The 19,649-nt window shown below is 36.5% G+C and overlaps 1 protein-coding gene across 6 annotated transcripts in view; it reads right to left on the bottom strand.

Annotated features, from left to right (window-relative positions):
• TBC1D5 (TBC1 domain family member 5) overlaps positions 1-19,649 on the bottom strand; it is a 550,005-nt gene that overhangs the window by 223,168 nt on the left and 307,188 nt on the right. For all 6 annotated transcript variants that reach the window (XM_032332177.1, XM_032332146.1, XM_032332153.1 and 3 more), the window contains one exon: positions 1,945-2,047. In XM_032332177.1, coding sequence (XP_032188068.1) covers positions 1,945-2,047 — 103 coding nt within the window. The remainder of the gene's footprint in view (positions 1-1,944; positions 2,048-19,649) is intronic.

Raw genomic sequence — 19,649 nt, 5'->3', positions numbered from 1 at the left:
CTGACAGTAAAACTAAGATTTAGAAAATTTAAGTAAGTAAATTGTCCAGGATTATGTAGCTAGCAAATGCTTGAGCTGAGATTTAAATAACAGATTTAAGCCCAGACCCAGTGCTCTTAACCCCTAAGCTGTATTATCTCCATTAAAATTATGGTAAAGCTTTTTGGCACTAAATTTAAAATGACCATGTCCAGTTTTTAAAAAATGCATCTCTCTCTGATTATCACTGGAATGATAATACATTTACATATTAATTTGGGAAGAAGTAATATTTCATGCCTTCCCATCTACAAACATACAACCACTCTCCTGTTTATTCAACTCTTGCTTTGTCCTTCAATAACATTTATGGTTTTCTTCACATATCTTTTGCATCTATATTGTTATATTTATTTCAAGGCATTTTAAAGTTTTGGTCGTCATTATGAATGGGATATATTTTTTCCATCTTCCATTCTAAAAGTGATAATCACCATGTAATTAACATGAAAGCATATTACTAGTATTAAAACGTAAGATAAACTTAGTTCCCTTCGGTATTCTATGTATATAAAAACAAATACATTATTTAGGACAACTGGAATATGACTTCGCTTATTATCTTTATTTTCTTAAATTTTATTTAAATTCAATTAATTAGGGGCGCCTGGGTGGCTCACTGGGTTAAGCCTCTGCCTTCAGCTCAGGTCGTGATCTCAGGATCCTGGGATCGAGCCCCACATCGGGCTCTTTGCTCAGCGGGGAGCCTGCTTCCCTCTCTCTCTCTGCCTGTCTCTCTGCCTACTTGTGATCTCTCTCTGTCAAATAAATAAATAAAATCTTAAAAAAATAAATAAATTCAATTAATTAACATATGGTGTATTATTAGTTTCAGAGGTAGAGCTCAGTGATTCATCAGTACTTTATTATCTTTAAACTGATCAAGTATATTTCAAACTAAATACATTACTCTAGGGGTGCCTGGGTGGCTCAGTCAGAAGAGTGTGTGACTCCTGATTCCAGGTTTGTGAGGTGGATCCCCATGCTGAGTGTAAGATTACTTAAATAAACTTAAAAAAAAAAAAGAGAAAAAAATATATATACACATACATATTGCTCTAGCCAAACAGGTGTTTTCTGTTATATTACACTGAAGTTAGAAAGTGATCAGTTGGACATACATTGAAAACTTTTGTTAGAGAATTTATTAATTTGATTTAAATTCCCACTTACTATACATTTTGATAAATACATAAAATATCCAACTTTTCTCCCTCTCCGACTCCCATTTGTGTTCCCTCTCTCGCTGTGTCTCAGTCAAATAAATAAGTAAAACCTTTAAAAAGAAATCCAACTTTTGTATTTCTATTGGAATACCATAAAGCTTAAGTAGAAACCTAGATCTTCTTTATATATTAAATAATGTACATTTCAATGAAAGCAAAACATAATCCAACAATCTTAATCTTCTTTCCTTTAGTAATGGGATAAATATCTGGATACCAAAGAATATCATAAATTTCAAAAAATTTGGAGGAACTTTCCAAAGTTATATCACCAGTAAATCTTAAAAGAGTAGAAGGACATTGATTATTTTTTACACAGCATGTCACATATTTATAAATGCTGTATTTAGAAACAATATTTATACATTCAACTCTGAAAAGTTTTATTACTAGATTGGCTTCAAAGATGCTGTTTATAAACAAACTCCCAAAAGTTGAAAGAAAAGATTGAACGCCTTATAGAAGACAATTTGGTGGAATGTCTTATAATAAGGAAGAAGCATATGTGCTTCAATGAGCTTACTTTTCTCACCATGCAGCTGACAAGCAGCTCTTTGATTGCTTTACTATTATGATACAACTTTGGATACAATAAAGGCTACATTATTGCTCTATCATTTGTCAAGCTGTATAGAAAATTTTGAGTCAATGGATGCCACCTGTACGATATTTTCATTACCTGTTTATAAAGCAACTGCTCGTTTTCTCTAGCATAACAGAAAAGAACATCTGTAAGAATTTTTCTCACATTTTCTTGTTGGAAAAACTGCATTTCAGGAAACCTGAAGAAAGAAAACACAGGATTAAAACTGACTAGCAGAATTCTAAGAATTACCTTCAAACTCTCATGTTTAAGAGGTATCAAAGGCTACTTTTAGGTGTTAGCACAAGTGTGTATTTACCATGCAACTAGCTTATGCCACTGGTGGGACTGATAAGGTAAGAGAAAAAGGGTGAGAAAAGGGAAATTATTCTATCACAGATGGAAATTGTACCTTTCAACACCTAAATATTTCAAATGTCTCCACGTAATTAAAGTCCTCACACAGTGGATATGACAGTTCTTAAGCAAAATGAATCACAGCCTATATATCTGGGGTGCAGGATAACTTTGTTTTAGCCCATTTAGTTTTTAGGACTAGAATGTAATTTTGGATGTACCAGCTTTTTGAAGAAATCATTATATTTTTTTTAATGCCAGTATTAGGATTTAAATTATTATACATGACCATGCTGTTAGTTTGTCTGATTAAAATGTTGACTTCAAATGGAACAAGTTAGTCAGTATTGCTTAAACGCTCTCCAGATCAAAAATTCTACCAGGCGCTTTGAGGTAATATGAAATAGAAAAAGGGCACAGTATCCACTTGAAAGGAGATTACATAGTTGCTGTTGGTTTTTTAGCTCAGTTTTTGTCTTTTTTTTTTAAAAGATTTCATTTATTTATTTGACAGAGAGATAGAGCCAGAGAACATGGGGTGGGGAGCGCAGGGAAAATGGCAGAGGGAGAGGGAGATGGAGGCTTCCTGCTGAGTGGGGAGCCCCACAAGGGGCTTGATCCCTGGACCCTGAGATCACGTCTGGAGCTAAAGGCAGAGACACTTAACTGACTGAGCCACACAGGTGGCCCTACATAGTTGTTCCTAATGAAAGAATATACAATTCTAACAATCCAAAGAACAAATACATAGCAATTTAATACAAAATGAGTACATAAGGGAAAAAGGAATGTCACCTAGAAGTTAACAGTCATAAATAGGTTCAATCACAAAGGGTTTAAAAAAGAATTTTTATGAGAGGAGAAAGAGGAAGATGGCATATCAGTGGTAAAGATAACCAAATCAGAAAGAGCGATGAAGGCACAGAAGGCAATGAGTACTCCAAGGGTATGGCACAGTACGGCAATCAGTACTGAGAAACAGAAGTCCTTCCATGAAGTACTGCCAGTCCAAAGCAGGATGATGAGATAGGAGAAAAGGTGGGGCAGGTCTGGAAAGAGCTCGGTATCGCTGAATCTACAAACAAAGAAAAACGAACCAAGTGACTCTACATTTTTGAATAGGTAAGTGAAAAAGAAAATAATATTTGAGTAACTCTAAGTGGGAATAAGCCTTGAAAGAGGAGAGATTACAGGAAGGAACAAGATGGCATTACAATGAAGTGAAGTGGAAAAAATCACAACCCTGAGAAGAAAAGCCTGCATTCAAATTCATGTTGCATAATTACTAGCTACATAATCTTAAGTAAGTGACTGCTTAACCTATTCAGTGAAGGGAATAATACTGATTTTGTGATCAAGATGAGATCATGTTGAAGCACCAAGAACAGTGCCTGGCAAGCAGTAAATGTGCAGGAACAGAGGTCTTTAATAGTCTTTGAGTATTGGTACTTTAGGGGATAAATAAGTGAATTAGGTGGCTTTGGGGAGGTTGAAGAGAAAGAGTACCTAAACCATGGAAGAACAGGGCATTATCAAAACAAAAAATACTCCTTAATGAGTCTTTTAAAGAGCAAAAATGGCTGTTATACTTCAGATTGTAAGGGCTAACTGCCTTGTTCTGGAGACTTCAGCTGTTTAATGCTTCATTCTGATCCTTTTCTTGCTCCCTGTGAGAGTTAATGACTTTCTTCCCAGTCTAATCTGGGTTCCTGGGTTAACTATGCTAATGGTTTGTGAAGCATCTTGTTTCTGGTCCTAATTTTTATAATAAATTGAAGCCTATTTTATCTTCACTTGTTCATGTGACTTTCGCTTGAAATTCCCTTGGATGTGCAATTGTCCCCAAACACATATATGTGATTTTATCTCTAGCAAAGGAGACCTCTTTCTTGGATTGCCAGTAATAACCCATGGATTTGAGCGAGATGACCTCATATTTCTCCATGAATCTTAATTTGATGACCCCTCCAGATAGTTTCTACTCAGGCAAGGGAGTGTGAGTAGGCATAAATGACCTTAGCTCCCAAAGAAGAGAAAAATTAACCTGAAAGTAGATTCAAAGCAAGAATATTATATCATAGAAGCCAAAGGTGTTCCAGAAAGATGTCAAATGCACTGAACCAGGGAAGAAACAAAACCACTTTTTAAATGACTTCTTTGGGACAAAAGAAAGTTGATAAAGCCCTTACAAGTCAAATATCCCAAACTAAAGTAATCGGGATGAGAGACAGGTAAGCAGTTAAATTGCTAAAGAGAAATTTCTTAGGAAAATTTAGTTACTAAGGTAAAAACAGATTAAGCCTTCAGAGAATGGAAATTGTTTCTCCTTCTTCCTCATTAGATGACTTAAATCTAGCCTTATGTTTTTTTTTTTTTTAAACTGAGGTATAATTGACATACATTATATTAGTTTCAGGTGTAAAACATATGATATGATATTTGTATACACTGCGAAATGATCATCACAATAAGTCTAGATACCATCCTCGCCATGTCTTTAAGTAGGATTCTTGCCCCATAATTTAGATCACATGGCTTAAATGATTTTGCACATCCCCTCCATTAACTATTCTTTGAAAATTTTCCATGCACACCAGCACAACCAAATTTTGCGTAGCTGATGCAATCTGAACTGATTATGCAAGAAAGTACTAAAAACTGCAACATCCACTTTGTAACAAATACCCATGAACTATATAGTAAGAGTTTAATACCTAACTACTAAAAATGTAAATTATATTACATACCAATTCATAGTTTCATTTAAATGCATACTAACCACTTGCAAGATTAAAAACAAGAGAGCTACAAGAATTAAATTGCAGGTAGATAATTTAAATTACCCACTTTTAGCAAATACCCAATCAACTAAAAATGTGTATTAGGCAGACATAGCATATCTACGCAACAGCACACTATCTACAACACTACTCTACAACCCTAAAGTGCCAATTTATGAAGTTTCATGATACCCTCTTTTTTAGAAAAGTATGACTTGCTCTCTAAATTCTGATGGTTTCACAGCATCAAATAAAGTAAGGCAGAAAGACACAGAAAAGTTTTTTAAACGGTATAAAAGTTTACACTATTTAAGAAGCTGGATAAAGAATTTACATTCAGAGAAGTTTTAAGCTGAAGAAGTCTTTGGAGATTAGCCAGGCTAAGTCAGAAGGTCACAAGTAAGGATTCTGAAGCAGAGAGATACACACCTGCCCCCACATATCTGGGTAGTTAGGGCAGCGGTATTTCCCCACTGCTTCACTCATCAATTATAAGTGAGTCAGACATACACATTTAGGTAAAATTCCATGAGTTCAGAATTACCAAGAAGAACTACGTCATGAGGTTGATGAATACACATGAATAATAACATATTTCCCACAACAAAAACTTGACTGTCTTATTGTTAGGCTTCACACCAGAAGATGTACCATCTACATGGATCAGAAATAAGGGAGAAAAGTACAGTGAGTAGTTTTTCTAGGAACTGTACTAATCAGTTTGGGTTTTTAAAAAAATCTTATTTATGGGACGCCTGGGTGGCTCAGTTGGTTGGACGACTGCCTTCGGCTCAGGTCATGATCCCGGAGTCCCGGGATCGAGTCCCGCATCGGTTTCCCAGCTCCACGGGGAGTCTGCTTCTCTCTCTGACCTTCTCCTCGCTTATGTTCTCTCTCACTGTCTCTCTCTCAAATAAATAAATAAAATCTTAAAAAAAAAAAAATAAAAAAGATCTTATTTATTTACCTAGTTGAGAAACAGGTGGGGGAAAAGCGGAGGAGCACAGGGAAAGGGACAAGGAGATTCCATGCCTAGCACAGAGCTGGATGAGGGGCCCCCACCACACTAAGATCACAACCAGAGCTGAAACCAAGAGTCTGATGCTCAACCGACTGAGATCCAGACCCCCCAGTAATTATCAGTTTTTAATGATATGTTTTCTGTTTCAAAATAGCTTCCCTGCCATCCATTACATGGTTTTTTTTTTTTTTTGGTTTGTTTGTTTTGTTTTATTTTTTAACCCCAGGCCATCTGGTATTGATTGAAGATAGGTAAAGTAATTTGAACACCATGGGGCAAATTTACTTCTGAAACAATAATGAAAAATCACAAAATACAGACCCAAGCGGGCCTCAATAATAGTTAAGATTTTGAAAATCAATAGTGACTCTACACTTCCATTAAAAAAAAGAAAGAAAGAAATGGTAGTAACTTCCATAAAGATGAGGTAGAGAAAAAAAAAAGTTAAAACTGTGTTAAGTTTATGATTCAAAACAGTTATCTGATAGCAAATAAAATGGAATAAAATTCATACCAAATGGGACTAAAGATAAATTTCATTATTATCAGAAAATGGAAGCCCAAGTGAAGAAATTTCTAAATTTGGCCAGAAAATGAACATGGTAAATAAGTGAGATTAAAACACTGACATAGATAAAAACCAAAGAGAAAGTAATATTTAAGTACTCCATGATGAAATTTAGACAATACAGTCTAAGATTTTTCTTTTTCTTCTTTTTATTTACTTATTTTTACTGTATCCTAGACTTCTTTAAGAACAAAGTGATGAGTGATGTGGGGATTAAAGCAAGAGCATCCTTGAACTTTACCTTCCCTCCAACTAGTTCCCCCCCAAAACCCCCTGCTCCCACACCCTCGTGTTCCCAAATCTGTTCTCAGTGAATAAAGAATTTAATCCCAGAGCCCTTGTACAAATCCCAGGCTCTCTTTCCCTAGCCCTCCCCCTTCTTCTGCCCCCCATTCCTGGGATGGGCAAGCACCACAGTTTGAATGCACAGGAGAGCCCAGACCGGTGACAGACACAGAAGGAAAGGCCTCACCATCAGGGAAAGGGACTGAGTAGCACCATCCCAATTCTTGACCTGCCAGGAGGGGCTTGGAAGCACAGCAAGGTCCCAAGGCAAACCCAGCAGGGCTCTGGTCCTCCCAGGAGGTGTCAGAAGCCAGGTGCTTTGCCATGGGGAACAAGGGCACCCCAAACTGGGGACCTAGAAAAGTGAGGGCTCTCCAAGGGACTCTAAGATTTTTCTTGATTTTCTTGATGGAAAAAAAGTAGTATTTCAGTTCCAAGTTAACAGATCAATATTTAAAATACAGCAGTTTCTCTCCCAAGATGTGTGAAGGAACTTATAATCAGACAAATTTTACATATTGCAAATTAATACCAAGAGATATAAAACTTTGGTGTATGAGTTTTGTTCTGCATCTTGAAATAACTCAAAATTCACAGGTGTTATAGTCTTCATCACAAGACTTAAAAACTTTCATTATGGAAAATTCAAACATTTCTAAAGAATAGACATGGTAGACTCAATAAATCCATCACCCAATATCATTACCAACCAGTTCTTGATTCATACATAGTCCTCCCTCAATTCTGTATTTTGAAACAAATCTGAGATGTCACAACTATATCTCTAAAAGGACTCTAAAAACATAACCATATACAATTCTAACACTATGACTAATAAAATAATCCATTCATTAAATCAAATATCCAGGCAATGAGCAAATTCCCCTAATTTTTTTTTTAGTTTGTTCAAGATCCAAAAACTGTCCTTACGTTACAATTTGTTGATTTATCTCTTAAGATTTATTCTTCCCCTCCCTTTTCTCCTCCCTGTCTCTGTCGCTACAATGTACTGGTTAAGGAAGACAGGTTATTTATTGTGTCGAAACATCCCACATTCTGAATTTTTCTTATTGTTCCTCTATTTTGTTATTTAACACACTCCTCCTGCTATACAGCCTATAAACTGGTAGTTAGGTCTAGAGACTTCATCAAATTCAGACTTAATTTTCAACAAAATTCTTCATGGGTGGTATGAAAGTTTTAGCATACATTTACAAATTCTTTGACACTTCTGTGAAAAGGTGAAGGAGTCTAACTCCTCTCCATTTGAATGCATGCTGACCTTAGTGACTAGTTTCTCACAAAGTGATGTTGTAACACAACTTCCATCTGACTCTCTGTGGATACATCCTTGGAACTCAGATATCATGCTGCTAGGCAGTCAAGCAGCTACACGGGAGGGCCATAGGAGGTGTTCTAGTCCCCAGCTGCAGCAAAGGTCTCTGCTGAGAGCCAGACATGGGAGTGAACAAGGCTTCACACGATTTCCAGCCCCCACCCTTCAAGCAGGCTTGGCCAATACCACATGGAACAGAGGGAAACTGTCTGCCTCAGTCTTGCCCAGGTTGTACATTCATCAACAAAATAAATGTTGCTGTTTTATGCTTTGGGTGGTTTACGATGTAGCAATAGGTAACCATCACAGTTGGTATTATGTACTTGCATCAAGATGCATATATTAGCTTATTTATTTTATTTTTAGGATGCTAGCAACCACTGATGATCATTGCCTACATCTATCAATTCATTAGGGGTTGTAAATAGTAAAACTCTTAATTCTATCATTTTACCTTCATTATCTAAAACACATATATTATAAAAAAATTTCCTTTTATCAATTTTTACTTATCCTGAAGTAAAGTCAGCATAATTTTGAAAAATCTTGACTTCCATTACATTTGTTTATGGATACTTGTTGTAGACATCTAAATGAATGACAGAATGGCCACTAATTTTGTCACAAAAGTAGTTTACAACAACCAGACTATTCTATGTGCCTTTTGGGTATCTGCCCATGTGACTACAGTATATTGGAATGAATCAGGAAGTAAGGGATGGAGAAAAGCCACACAACAACTTTAGAGCCCCAATAGCCAGGAACCCACATGGCAGTGATCTGTGATAACACAAACAGACAATTAAGAGAAGCGAGGCAAATTTCTGGGTCATCTATAATGAAGAGTTCCTCAGACAACAAAGAGACAAAAAAATAAAAAAAAAAAATTAAAAATCCTAAGCAAAAAAAGGGTTAAGAAAAGAGTGAAATGATAAAGGGCTTTGTCACTGCATTATAGTACATAATTAGGTAATTAGAAGTATTAAAACAGACAAAGCACTGGGCCCAGATGAATTACTGAAGATGCAAGTATTCAATAAGATGTCCCAGGGGAAAAAATAAAGCCCTTGGTGAAGGTTTATAATCATGCAGTAGGACAGAGAAGCACAGAAGGACTTGTAGGAACAATAACTGATGTTATGTTCATACTTCAAAAACAGAATTTCAAAACAAGCATTCATCCAAAATTTAAAATGAGCTGATGGAAACTCCCTAGAATACTATTAAACACCAAAATAATGATAATACCTTCTTCTGGTTTATTGTTTTATCAAAGAAAAAGTGGAAAATCAAGCAAAAACCATCAAGAGAAGCAATTTCATATAGAATGAAAGCAGGCAGACTTTTTCTTCCTGAGCTCCCTATTTTGGTTGATTTCACCACTGTCCCTATTCAACCAAATATGCTTTCTCGTCTTTGCAGGCACACAGCTGGATTTAATTTCTCAGCTTCTTTCTCAGTGAGCTGTAACAGGTGACCAAGTGCTAGCCAATGAAATGAGAGTAGAAATGATGTTTGACCACAAAATTCAACACCCACCTCCACTTCAGCAAGGCCCCATACACATTTTTCCTTTCAGCTGGACAGAAGAGAAAAGGTCATCCAGGAGGCTTGGGAAGTTACCTGTGGATGGTGGTGGTTTTAAAAATACACGTGCAAATTCTTAAGAATATATTCCTCTCTTGGATTGCTTGCTCTGGGAGTCGTCTCTGGAGAAAGACATGTAAGCAGCCCCACACAGAGATGTACGTGGAAAAGAACCAATATGGATCCTCCAGCCCTAGTCAAGCCTCCAGATGACTATAGCTCCAATTGATATCTGACTGCAATCTCATGAGACTCCTAAGCCAGAACCTTTTGGCTAAGCTGCTCTCCAACTGCTGATATGCAGCAACTATGAAATAAATGATTATTGTTCCAAGTCACTAGGTTTTGGTCAACTTATTATGCAGTTACAGATAACTAACACAGCCTTAAGTACCTGAATCTGGGGTGTTATTAAAAAACCATAAAATATATGGTTTTATGGGACTGGAGAGAAGCTGGAAGGACCTTGTATACAGCACCAGATAAGTATTAATGCACATGAAAAAGGCTGCTGGCAAAAGACAGACTATGAGGAGGCAGCCAGTGAGGGTTTAAATGAAAATAAGGAAAACATTATAGGAAAAATGGAGGAAGAAGCTTCCTTATAACATAGCAGCAACATGGCAGCCTCTAGTTATACAGAAAATAGAAAATGTACCACATAAGCTGGGTGACCTAGCTAAGGAGCTATCCAGGCAGAGTGTTGAAGGTGCTGAGTTATATTTGTACTTATAGTAGAATGAGAGAGGAGAGAAGCAAAAGGAAGAACTGCTAAATGCAAAGGTTCTAGGACTTTGAAAATAAAACTTCTCATTCTCATCTTCTCTATTCAGCAAATGATGCTAACATTATTACGACAGTGCTTGTGGGCAAACATCAAATCTAAAACACAATTAAAAAAAAAAAAGTCTAAAGATGAAACCAAGGAAGTGAGTGTAAAATCTTTCGTTAAGATCTCAGAAGGCTCTAAAGTGGTGCCTCAGAGAACCCTGTGTCAGTCAAGATGCCCCAATGCCCTGTGACAATTGAAAGGCATGCCTCACAGAGCTTTTAGCAGTCAGAGGCCAGGGATGGTGCCACACAGCCTACACAGCACATAACAGCCTCACATGACAAAGAATGGGTCCAAGATGTCAATGCTCCCAGGTTGAGAAACTCAGCATTAAGAGTATTATCAGCCTAGAGGGCACAAACCATATTTATTTAATCTCTTTCTGAGTAGACTTACAAAAACTCACCAACATTTCCATCTCCTGTTAGCTCCACAGAGTGCTCTGCATACAAAAGGTATTATTCACTTGATATTTCTTGAACTGAAAAAGTGTTAAGTCTAGGCAAATAACATTAACATAAAATATTACAGAGTTGTGGAAAGATTAGCAGTCCCAGGCATTATTTCCATTCTGGCCATTAACAAATAATATTTTTTCATATTCTTTTTTAGTTTCAAATTTTCAGGTTTGCAAAATAGAGAGATGTAGTTAGATGACTACCAATAACACAAGTGTCTATTATGGGTGCCAGATACAAGAACTAAGCACTCAAGAAAATCTGAGAGAGAAAACAGACATTTTACAGATGTATTAAAAGGAGATAATTACAATAAAATGTACATGATCTTTAAAAGAGTAAAACAGACACTATTTTCTTTATCAGGACCTTCAATTTCCACGACAGTAGCTAGCACATAGTAATTTCTCAAGTAATATTTGTTGGATGAATGAATAAATCCACAAACCTACAAACAAACCAATGAAAAATAAAAGTGAAATCTATGGACTCAGGGGCTGGAAGTGGGAAGGTGAAGCAGAAGAAAAGCTGGGCAGAGTTCTGCTGTCACTGTTTCTCCAATTAACAAAGAAAAGAGCAATACAGTTTTCACAGGCCACAAACTGAAGGTGAACACTGATTTTAAAAAGCTTAAAAAAAAAAAAAAAAGTAGAAATCTGATGTGATGGTAACAGAATCCAGCCCAGGAGGATAGTAAAAAATCTCCAAGAGGCCTAACATGGAAGATGGGAGTTTGAAATCACCTTACAAGGGAGATGATGAAGCAGAAGGGTTATGATGACAGGAAATAGCAAAGAATGCACAGCAGAGAAAGGACAGGTGGGGGTGGAGTTTCAGGAGATGGGATGTGTCACCATCTAATAGACATTTTCATCAAAGCTTCTGTCTAGCTCTCCAACATCCTTAAACAGCAAGCCCTTGACCCTACTACACCCCTGCCTCAAAAACGAAAAACTTTCTACTCATCCCATAAAGGTGAAAAATTAGGGAAAAAATATATAAGGAGATAGACACATGCACTTTAAGCGCAAGATTCTCACAACTGAAAATAGTCTCTATTTTGCAATTTTTCAACAATTAAAACACTTTAAAGTTATTCAAAGCATTTACCTTTAAAGTAATAAGGTAGTTCAGTTCCGAATCTGCACTCAAGTTCTGAAAAGATTCTGTTCTACTACTGAACAGGTTATACCTGGTAGGAATATTTCAGGATGAGCTATTACTTGACCACCCACCAGACTTTACTTTTGAACCTTCTTTAGTATGTGACCCCACAACTATATACAGCACTGAAAAACCTGGCTTACTTTAAAACAAGGAGGATCTCAAAAGCAAAACCTCTTCTGGTCGGCAGCTCACAGTGATCTATCCGTGCTGCCACTACATGGAGCCCTGCTTCCAACTCCAAACATTAGGGGCCTCAGGATGCTAACCTATCGAAGCACCACAACTGTCAGTTCTGCAGCAAACACACCTGCATTTTCACTCAAGTACTACAGAACTTTTTTCAAAATTGAAAGAAATCCCACAAATTGGAGTAAATGTGTAGTAAGAACTTGCATGCCTAAATGGAATAGAGATGGGAAAAATACATGTTAAAAACAGTACAGGAAAACACACACACACACACACACACACACACACGCTCAACTATAATAAAATATTTTGTTTTTACCTTAAATGTTGTCAAATGAGGCAGGACTACAGGCCATTTGACAAGAATTGTTTCTTGTATTCCTGAAAATCTGTTTTTCCCCCTCTTTAATATTTAAGAAACACACACACAGGTTGCCGACAACTCTCAGAGAGCGGCTTGTGTTGTCGTTTTCGCTTTCCCGGCTGTGAACAAGTGCATATGTGAGGGCTGGTCGTGCATGCACAAGCATGTACTCTGCCTGCATTAAATAAAATCACAACACAACACCAACTACATCCACTCATTCATGTGTGCCTGCAGTCCACCTCGAGGAGACTGAAAATATAAATACAAGCTGCTATTTTGGTGTGATCACACGAATATGGCAGCTTGTATGTTTTTTTTTTTTTTTCTCTTTAACATTTTAACACTGGGCAGATTGTCTGCATTAACACAAACCAAAATCAATTCTGCTCTGAAACTGCTTGTAAAATCTTCCTTCCCTACGGAATTTTTTATTTAAGTAAAAAAATAGGCTTGAAGGATTCAGGACATCTTAACTTTGTACAATACGGCAAACAATGCCGGACCACAGGACTGGCAGTTATTTCTCTCTAAATGGGAACTTTGGAGAAGACAGACTTTAAGAAAAATTTTAAAAATCAGTAAGTTCACATTACTTTTGTGTATCATTAATATAGGAAAGATTTGCAAAGTAGTCTAATTTCAAGTTGCCTACTACAATATAAGTTAATAACTAAATTTGCCTAAAACTCAGATGAGACTTGTATACTGTAAAAAAAAATTCACAGAGGTACTCTTAAATGCAGAGGAAGGAAATAAAAACCAAGTATTTAGCATAGACCATATCTAAAAATTCACTACAGATAAAAAATAAAATATAATAAAATATAGTAAAAATAATAAAATATAATAAAAAACAATAAAAATAAAATATAATAAAATATCATATACAAATATATAGCAATAAATTATCTATACAACATTGCACAGTAGAACTTTTTATGATAGAAATGTTCTATATCTGTGTTGTCCCATCCAATAGCCATTAGCACTTGAATTAGGACTACTGTAAATGAAGACTTAATTTTTAATTTTATTTAATTTAAATTTATACAGCTACATGTGCCTGGACAGCACACACATCTGTAATTTTAAAAGGGAATTTTAACAATTATTAGTGAATCCAAAAAATACTAAATTACAAGAAAAAACTGAGAAGACAAAGTTTGCTTGTATCAATTATATCTAAAGCTTGATCCACATATAAACTATAACCAAAAGGAAGCATTAACATGACAAATTTGAGTTCTTAGGGATCCAGCCATATCATGGAGAGTGAAGTAGGAAAGAAGGTCATTAACTGAAGAGCTGAGTGCCTGAAGTGCCACAGGAATAACCCTACAATAACTGGAAACATAAAGGACCAAGAATTGAAGATGATGACTGCCGTATCCAACAGGCAATCAGATACACCTTAAATACAGTCAAAGTTACACTGATAAGTTAAAGAATTTTAATCATTTAATTCAAGAGAGAGGAAGAATGCTTCTGAAGAAAAAGCAATACTGTTTAGAAATAGCTTATTAATATGTTAACTTGCAAACGGTATTATATATACTACAAATACACTTTTAGAATAGACCTTGAGAGATCAAATAACAGACTTCCCTAATATCTAATACGGAAATATTTTATTCTGAACTTACTATTTCCCATCAATTTTAAATAATACTATATTTCATTCAATGTTACAGTCTTTGAAGCATGGCAAAATTGGTTCAGAATGGACAATTCAAGCTCTGAATTAGAAATGATGTAAATTAGAAGTTCCTTGATTTACCTTTTGTTTATCAGTTTTTTCAGTAATAAAAATGAGAACAGTATCAACCTCATTAGGCTAACATAAGGAACAATTAATTGAAATGAATAGAAAACCCTTTGAGGCAAAAAAGGGCTAGTAGAATAAAGGAATACTAAAACTAGCTGAAGAGGAGATAATATTTAATATAGTGACATATTCAGATCAAATAAATTCAATAGTGATGGCAACAACACAGTTTATGAGACGAAATTATCTTGTTTAAACTCAGACTAGAAGGCTAATAGTATTTTTTCAAAGTGTGCTTATGTCTCTGAAGACTAAAAATGTTAAAGACTGTTACTGCTAAAACTAAACAATACGGATCATCAGTGATAAGATTCACAATCAGTGAGCTTTTAGTAAGCATCAACTTGATTCTATAGTGACACAAGAACAAATCAGGTCCATGCTCTCCAAGGCTGACCAGTAGATCTGAAAGATGGGTAAAACTCTCATACATACTCTTTCCATGATAGCACCAGTTATCCTGCACTGCAACTTTTTTTTTGACTGCTTTCTCTATTATACTTGGAAATTCTTAAGGGTCCATGCCATATTTATCTTGGCATCTCCAGTGCCTGGCACCCTGAGGAGATTAATATAAATGTACTAAATACATTGGCAGATTGAATACACTGGCAGGTCTAAGTAAATATAGGATGCAACAAAATTAAGTAATATCATCAAAAAGTTATTAAGAAATTATACTAGAACACAGAATAGGCATAGATTATTTCCAACTGTAAAGACTAGAAGATGTTTCATGAACAGGGTGATGATGAACTCAGGCCTTTAAAAATGAGCTTTCAGGAATTCCAAAAGGAACAATGAGGAGAACCAACATTCCAAGAGCGGGCAAGCAAGTAATGCAAAGCATGGAATATGGAACGCACAAAACCCATTCAGGAAATAATGCCACAGTATTGATCTAAAACAGAACGGGGAGGGACTTCGAATTTCTGGTTCTGCCTATAAGGAACCTGGATATCACTACTCCTCCCCAACAAGTAAAAAGCCTAACAGACTGAAAAATCAACAACTCCTCTTGTCTCTATAAGAGAGGGGAAGACACAGGACAAACAGGCAAATATAAGGAGTCACAACTTGCCAGAGCAGAACTCATAAGCAAAAACACCTGGTAGGAACCAGGGCAGGAGAGGAAAACCTAACTACACTGAAGGAATTGCTAAAAGCTCAGTACGGAGAACTCTGAGAGTTAAATACTCCGAGGAACCCAGTAATAGGGAGACCCCCACCCCCAACCCCCGCAAACAGCTCCAAGAGCTTGACCAGGATTCCACAATAAATATCAGGAAAAAAATCCCCTTGGCTTCTAGTATGTGGGCAGGGGTGGATTCATTCTGAACAGAGCACTGAGTTCTTAACAAAACCTGCCCCCCCCCCCCCGCCTGCAAACCAAAAACAAACAACAACAAGGAGGACAAGAATGAAAACCCGCCCTCAGGGAAAAGCAGTTAACCAGAGCATATCTGCTGAAGTGTTCTTAGATCCTACATGACCTGGGGGAAGGGAAATACCCAACTCCAGTCCACTTTAACCATTCTGCCCCATCTATGAGGGTGCAGAGAATTAGAAACACTTGTGAAGTTCATGGTTCAAGAGGACACGTTCATAGTAAGACTGAGACATAACCATAGGACTGAAGAACACCTCCCCCCCTCCCTACTCACCTTATCACCACATTATTTAAGGCATATTTACAGCAGTTCTTTTTACCTTCCACATCGTGTTCTGGCTACCAGGAAAAAAATGACAAGACATAACAAGAGGCAAAAGGTACAATTTGAAGAGACAGAGCAAACATCAGAACCAGACAAGGCAGGGACCTTGGAATTATGAGATCAGAAATTGAAAACACCTATGATTAATATGCTAAGGGCTTTGATGGACAGAGTAGACAGCATGCAACAACAAACAGGCAATGAAAGCAGAGATGGAAATCCTAAGAAAGAATCAAAAAGAAATGCTGGAGATAACAAAACAATGAAACAGAAATGAAGAATGCCTTTGATGGGCTTATTAGTACACTAGACATAAAAAAAGAAAGACTCTCTGAGCTAAAGGATAGATCAACAAAATTCTTGAAAACTGAAAAGCAAAGTGAATGAAGGCTGGGGAAAAAAAAGGCAGAACAAAAAAATCCAAGGACTGTGGGATAACTACCTAGAATATAACACACACATAATGGAAGTATCAGAAAGAGAAGACAGAAGAAACAGAATAAACATTTGAAGTCCTAGTGACAAAAATTCCCCAAATAAATGTCAGACACCAAACCACAGATCCAGGAAGCTCAGAGAAAACTAGGCCAGGTAAATGCCAAGAGAACTATAGCTAAACATATCTTCAAACTAAAGAAGATCAAAGATAAAGTCCTTAAAAAGGCAGCGGAAGGTGGGGACAAAAATAAAAACACCTTACCTATACAGGAGCAAAGACAGGAATAACATCCAACTTCTAGTTAGAAACCACACAAGCAAAAAAGAGAATGTAGTGAAATATTTAAGGTGTTGACAGAAGAGAAACATCATTCTGTATCCTGTGAAATTATCCTTTAAAAGTAAAGGAGAAATGGACTTCCTCAGACAAACAAAAACTGAGGGAGTTTGTTGTCAGCAGACCTGCCTCACAAGAAGTAATTTAGAAGAAAATAGTATAGGTTAGAAACTCAGATCTACATAAAGGAAGAACATAAGAAGGAATAAGTGAAGTAAAATAAAAACTTTTATTTTTCTTATTGTCAATTGATATAACAGATGCTAGCTGTTTAAAATAATAATAATACCAACAAGGACGCCTGGGTGGCTCAGTTAGTTAAGCTTCTGCCTTCAGCTCGGGTCATGATCCCAGGATCCTGGAACCAAGTCCTGTGAGGTGCCTGCTTCTTCAGTGGGGTGCCTGCTTCTTCCTTTCCCTCTGCCTATGCTCTCTTGCTGTCTCTGTCACTGTCTCTTTCTCAGATAAATAAATAAAATCTTTAAAAATAAAAAAAAAATACCAACAATATATTCAACTATGTATGCTTGTATATATATACACATATGCATGTATATATGTATGTATGTGTGTGTGTATATACAAACACACATGAATATATACATGCTCATATATAAGTGAAATGAGTAACAGCAATGACACAAAGGATGGGAGGAAGGAATTAGGATGACTTTGCTATTATAAAGTACTCACACTATCAGTGAAGTGGTATAGTTGATGTGGACTACCTAAAATGCATAATGTAAAATTTAAGGCAACCACTAAAAAAAGTAAGAGACGTATAACTGGTATGCTAAGAAAGGAAAGAAAATGAAATAATATGAAATGCTCCATTAAAACTACAAAAGGCTGAAAAAGAGTGTAAGACAATAATAGAAACGAAGAACAAGGTAACAAAAAGAAAAGAGTAACAAATATGATAGCTAATAATCCAACTGTATCAATAATCATTTTAAATGTCAATGGTCTAAATGCACCAACTAAAAGACTGTCAGGGTGCATCAAAAACACAACCCAACTGTATGCTGCTTACAAGGAACACACTTTAAAAACAAAGACACATTTAGACTAAAAGTAAATGAATGGACTGTGGACTCTGAGAAACAAACTTGAGGGTTTGGGAGGGGAGGGAGGTGGGGGGTTGGTGAGCCTGGTGGCAGGTATTAAGGAGGGCATGGGTTGCATGTAGCACAGGGTGTGGTGCATAAACAATGAATCTTGGAACATTGAGAAAATAAAATAAATTTTTTTTAAAAAAGAAAAAAAGTAAGTGAATGGAGAAAAATACACCAAGCTGATTACACAATCATTACACAATGATAAAGGGATCAATTCTCCAAGATACATCAATCCTTAACATATATGTACCTAACAACAGAGCATCAACCTGTGTGAAACAAAAACTAATAAAACTGCATAGAGAACTTTTAAAATCCACTATCATGGTTGGCAAGTTCAATAACTGTCTATCAAATGGATAGATCTGGCAGGCAGAAAATCAGAAGGACTCAGGTGAATTCAACATCATCAATCTACTGAACATACTGAGATCTATGTACTTCTTGAAACAACAGCAGCAGAATACACATTCTTCTCAAGCTCACATGGAATATTCACCAAGATATTACACATTCTGGACCCCAAAACACACCCAAACCAATTTGGCAGATGGGAAATCATGCTCTCAGACTGCAGTGGAGTTAAACTAGACATCAAAGACAGCTAGAAAACTCTAAAAAGGAACCATCTGTGTGTTAGGGGTCTGGATAAGTTCATTCTTCTGCAGATCAGAGAGTCTAAGAAGGCTTTGGATTAGGCAAGTAGCATGACCAGTTGTGCTTTCTGAAAATAAGGCTATAACACATGGATTCCTGCTGGAGGAGAAAGAAAAGACATCTAAAGAGAACAATTAAGCAAGTGAGAAATTCTACATAGGAGGTTTAAAAAAAAAAAAAAAAAAAAAAGACCTAAAACAGGGCAGTAAAAATAGAGGAGAACTGATGAGTGTGAGAAAACTACATATAATGATCTCTTAATATTTAAAAGTAGAAAATGCATATCCTTAACCTGTCTATTCCTAACCATCTTTCTTACTACATCTTTCATCTGAGCCACTAACATACTTAATGTGGAAGCATAAAACAAGACTCCCAGTTACTTTCCCAGATTCCATCTTCACCTCTACCCACCCCGCTGCACAGCAGCCAGAATGATCTTAGGTATCACACCCCTGCTCAATAGCCACCAATGGCTTCCCATTACAACTGGAATAAAACCCTAACTCCTTACTTTGCCCTATAGGACTGTTTTGATGGCATCTGCTCTCTCCCAAAATTCCCCTACTTAAATCACTTACCTCCCGCCATACCTGCCCCCCGCTTCAGTTTCCCAAAACACTGAGCTTATTTTCACTGAGAGACTTTGCACTAGCTGTTCCTTCTGCCTGGAATGTTCTTTCCTTAGATTTTCAAATGCCTGGCTTTTTAAAATTTTTCACATCTCAGCTCAGATATCATCTTCTCAGAGATGCCTTTTCTAA

Source organism: Mustela erminea, chromosome 1 (genome assembly GCF_009829155.1).
Source record: "Mustela erminea isolate mMusErm1 chromosome 1, mMusErm1.Pri, whole genome shotgun sequence".
In the NCBI taxonomy this organism is placed as follows: Eukaryota; Metazoa; Chordata; class Mammalia; order Carnivora; family Mustelidae; genus Mustela; species Mustela erminea.
The sequence above is the reverse complement of the archived record's forward strand: the minus strand, read 5'-3'. Positions and strand labels throughout refer to the sequence as shown.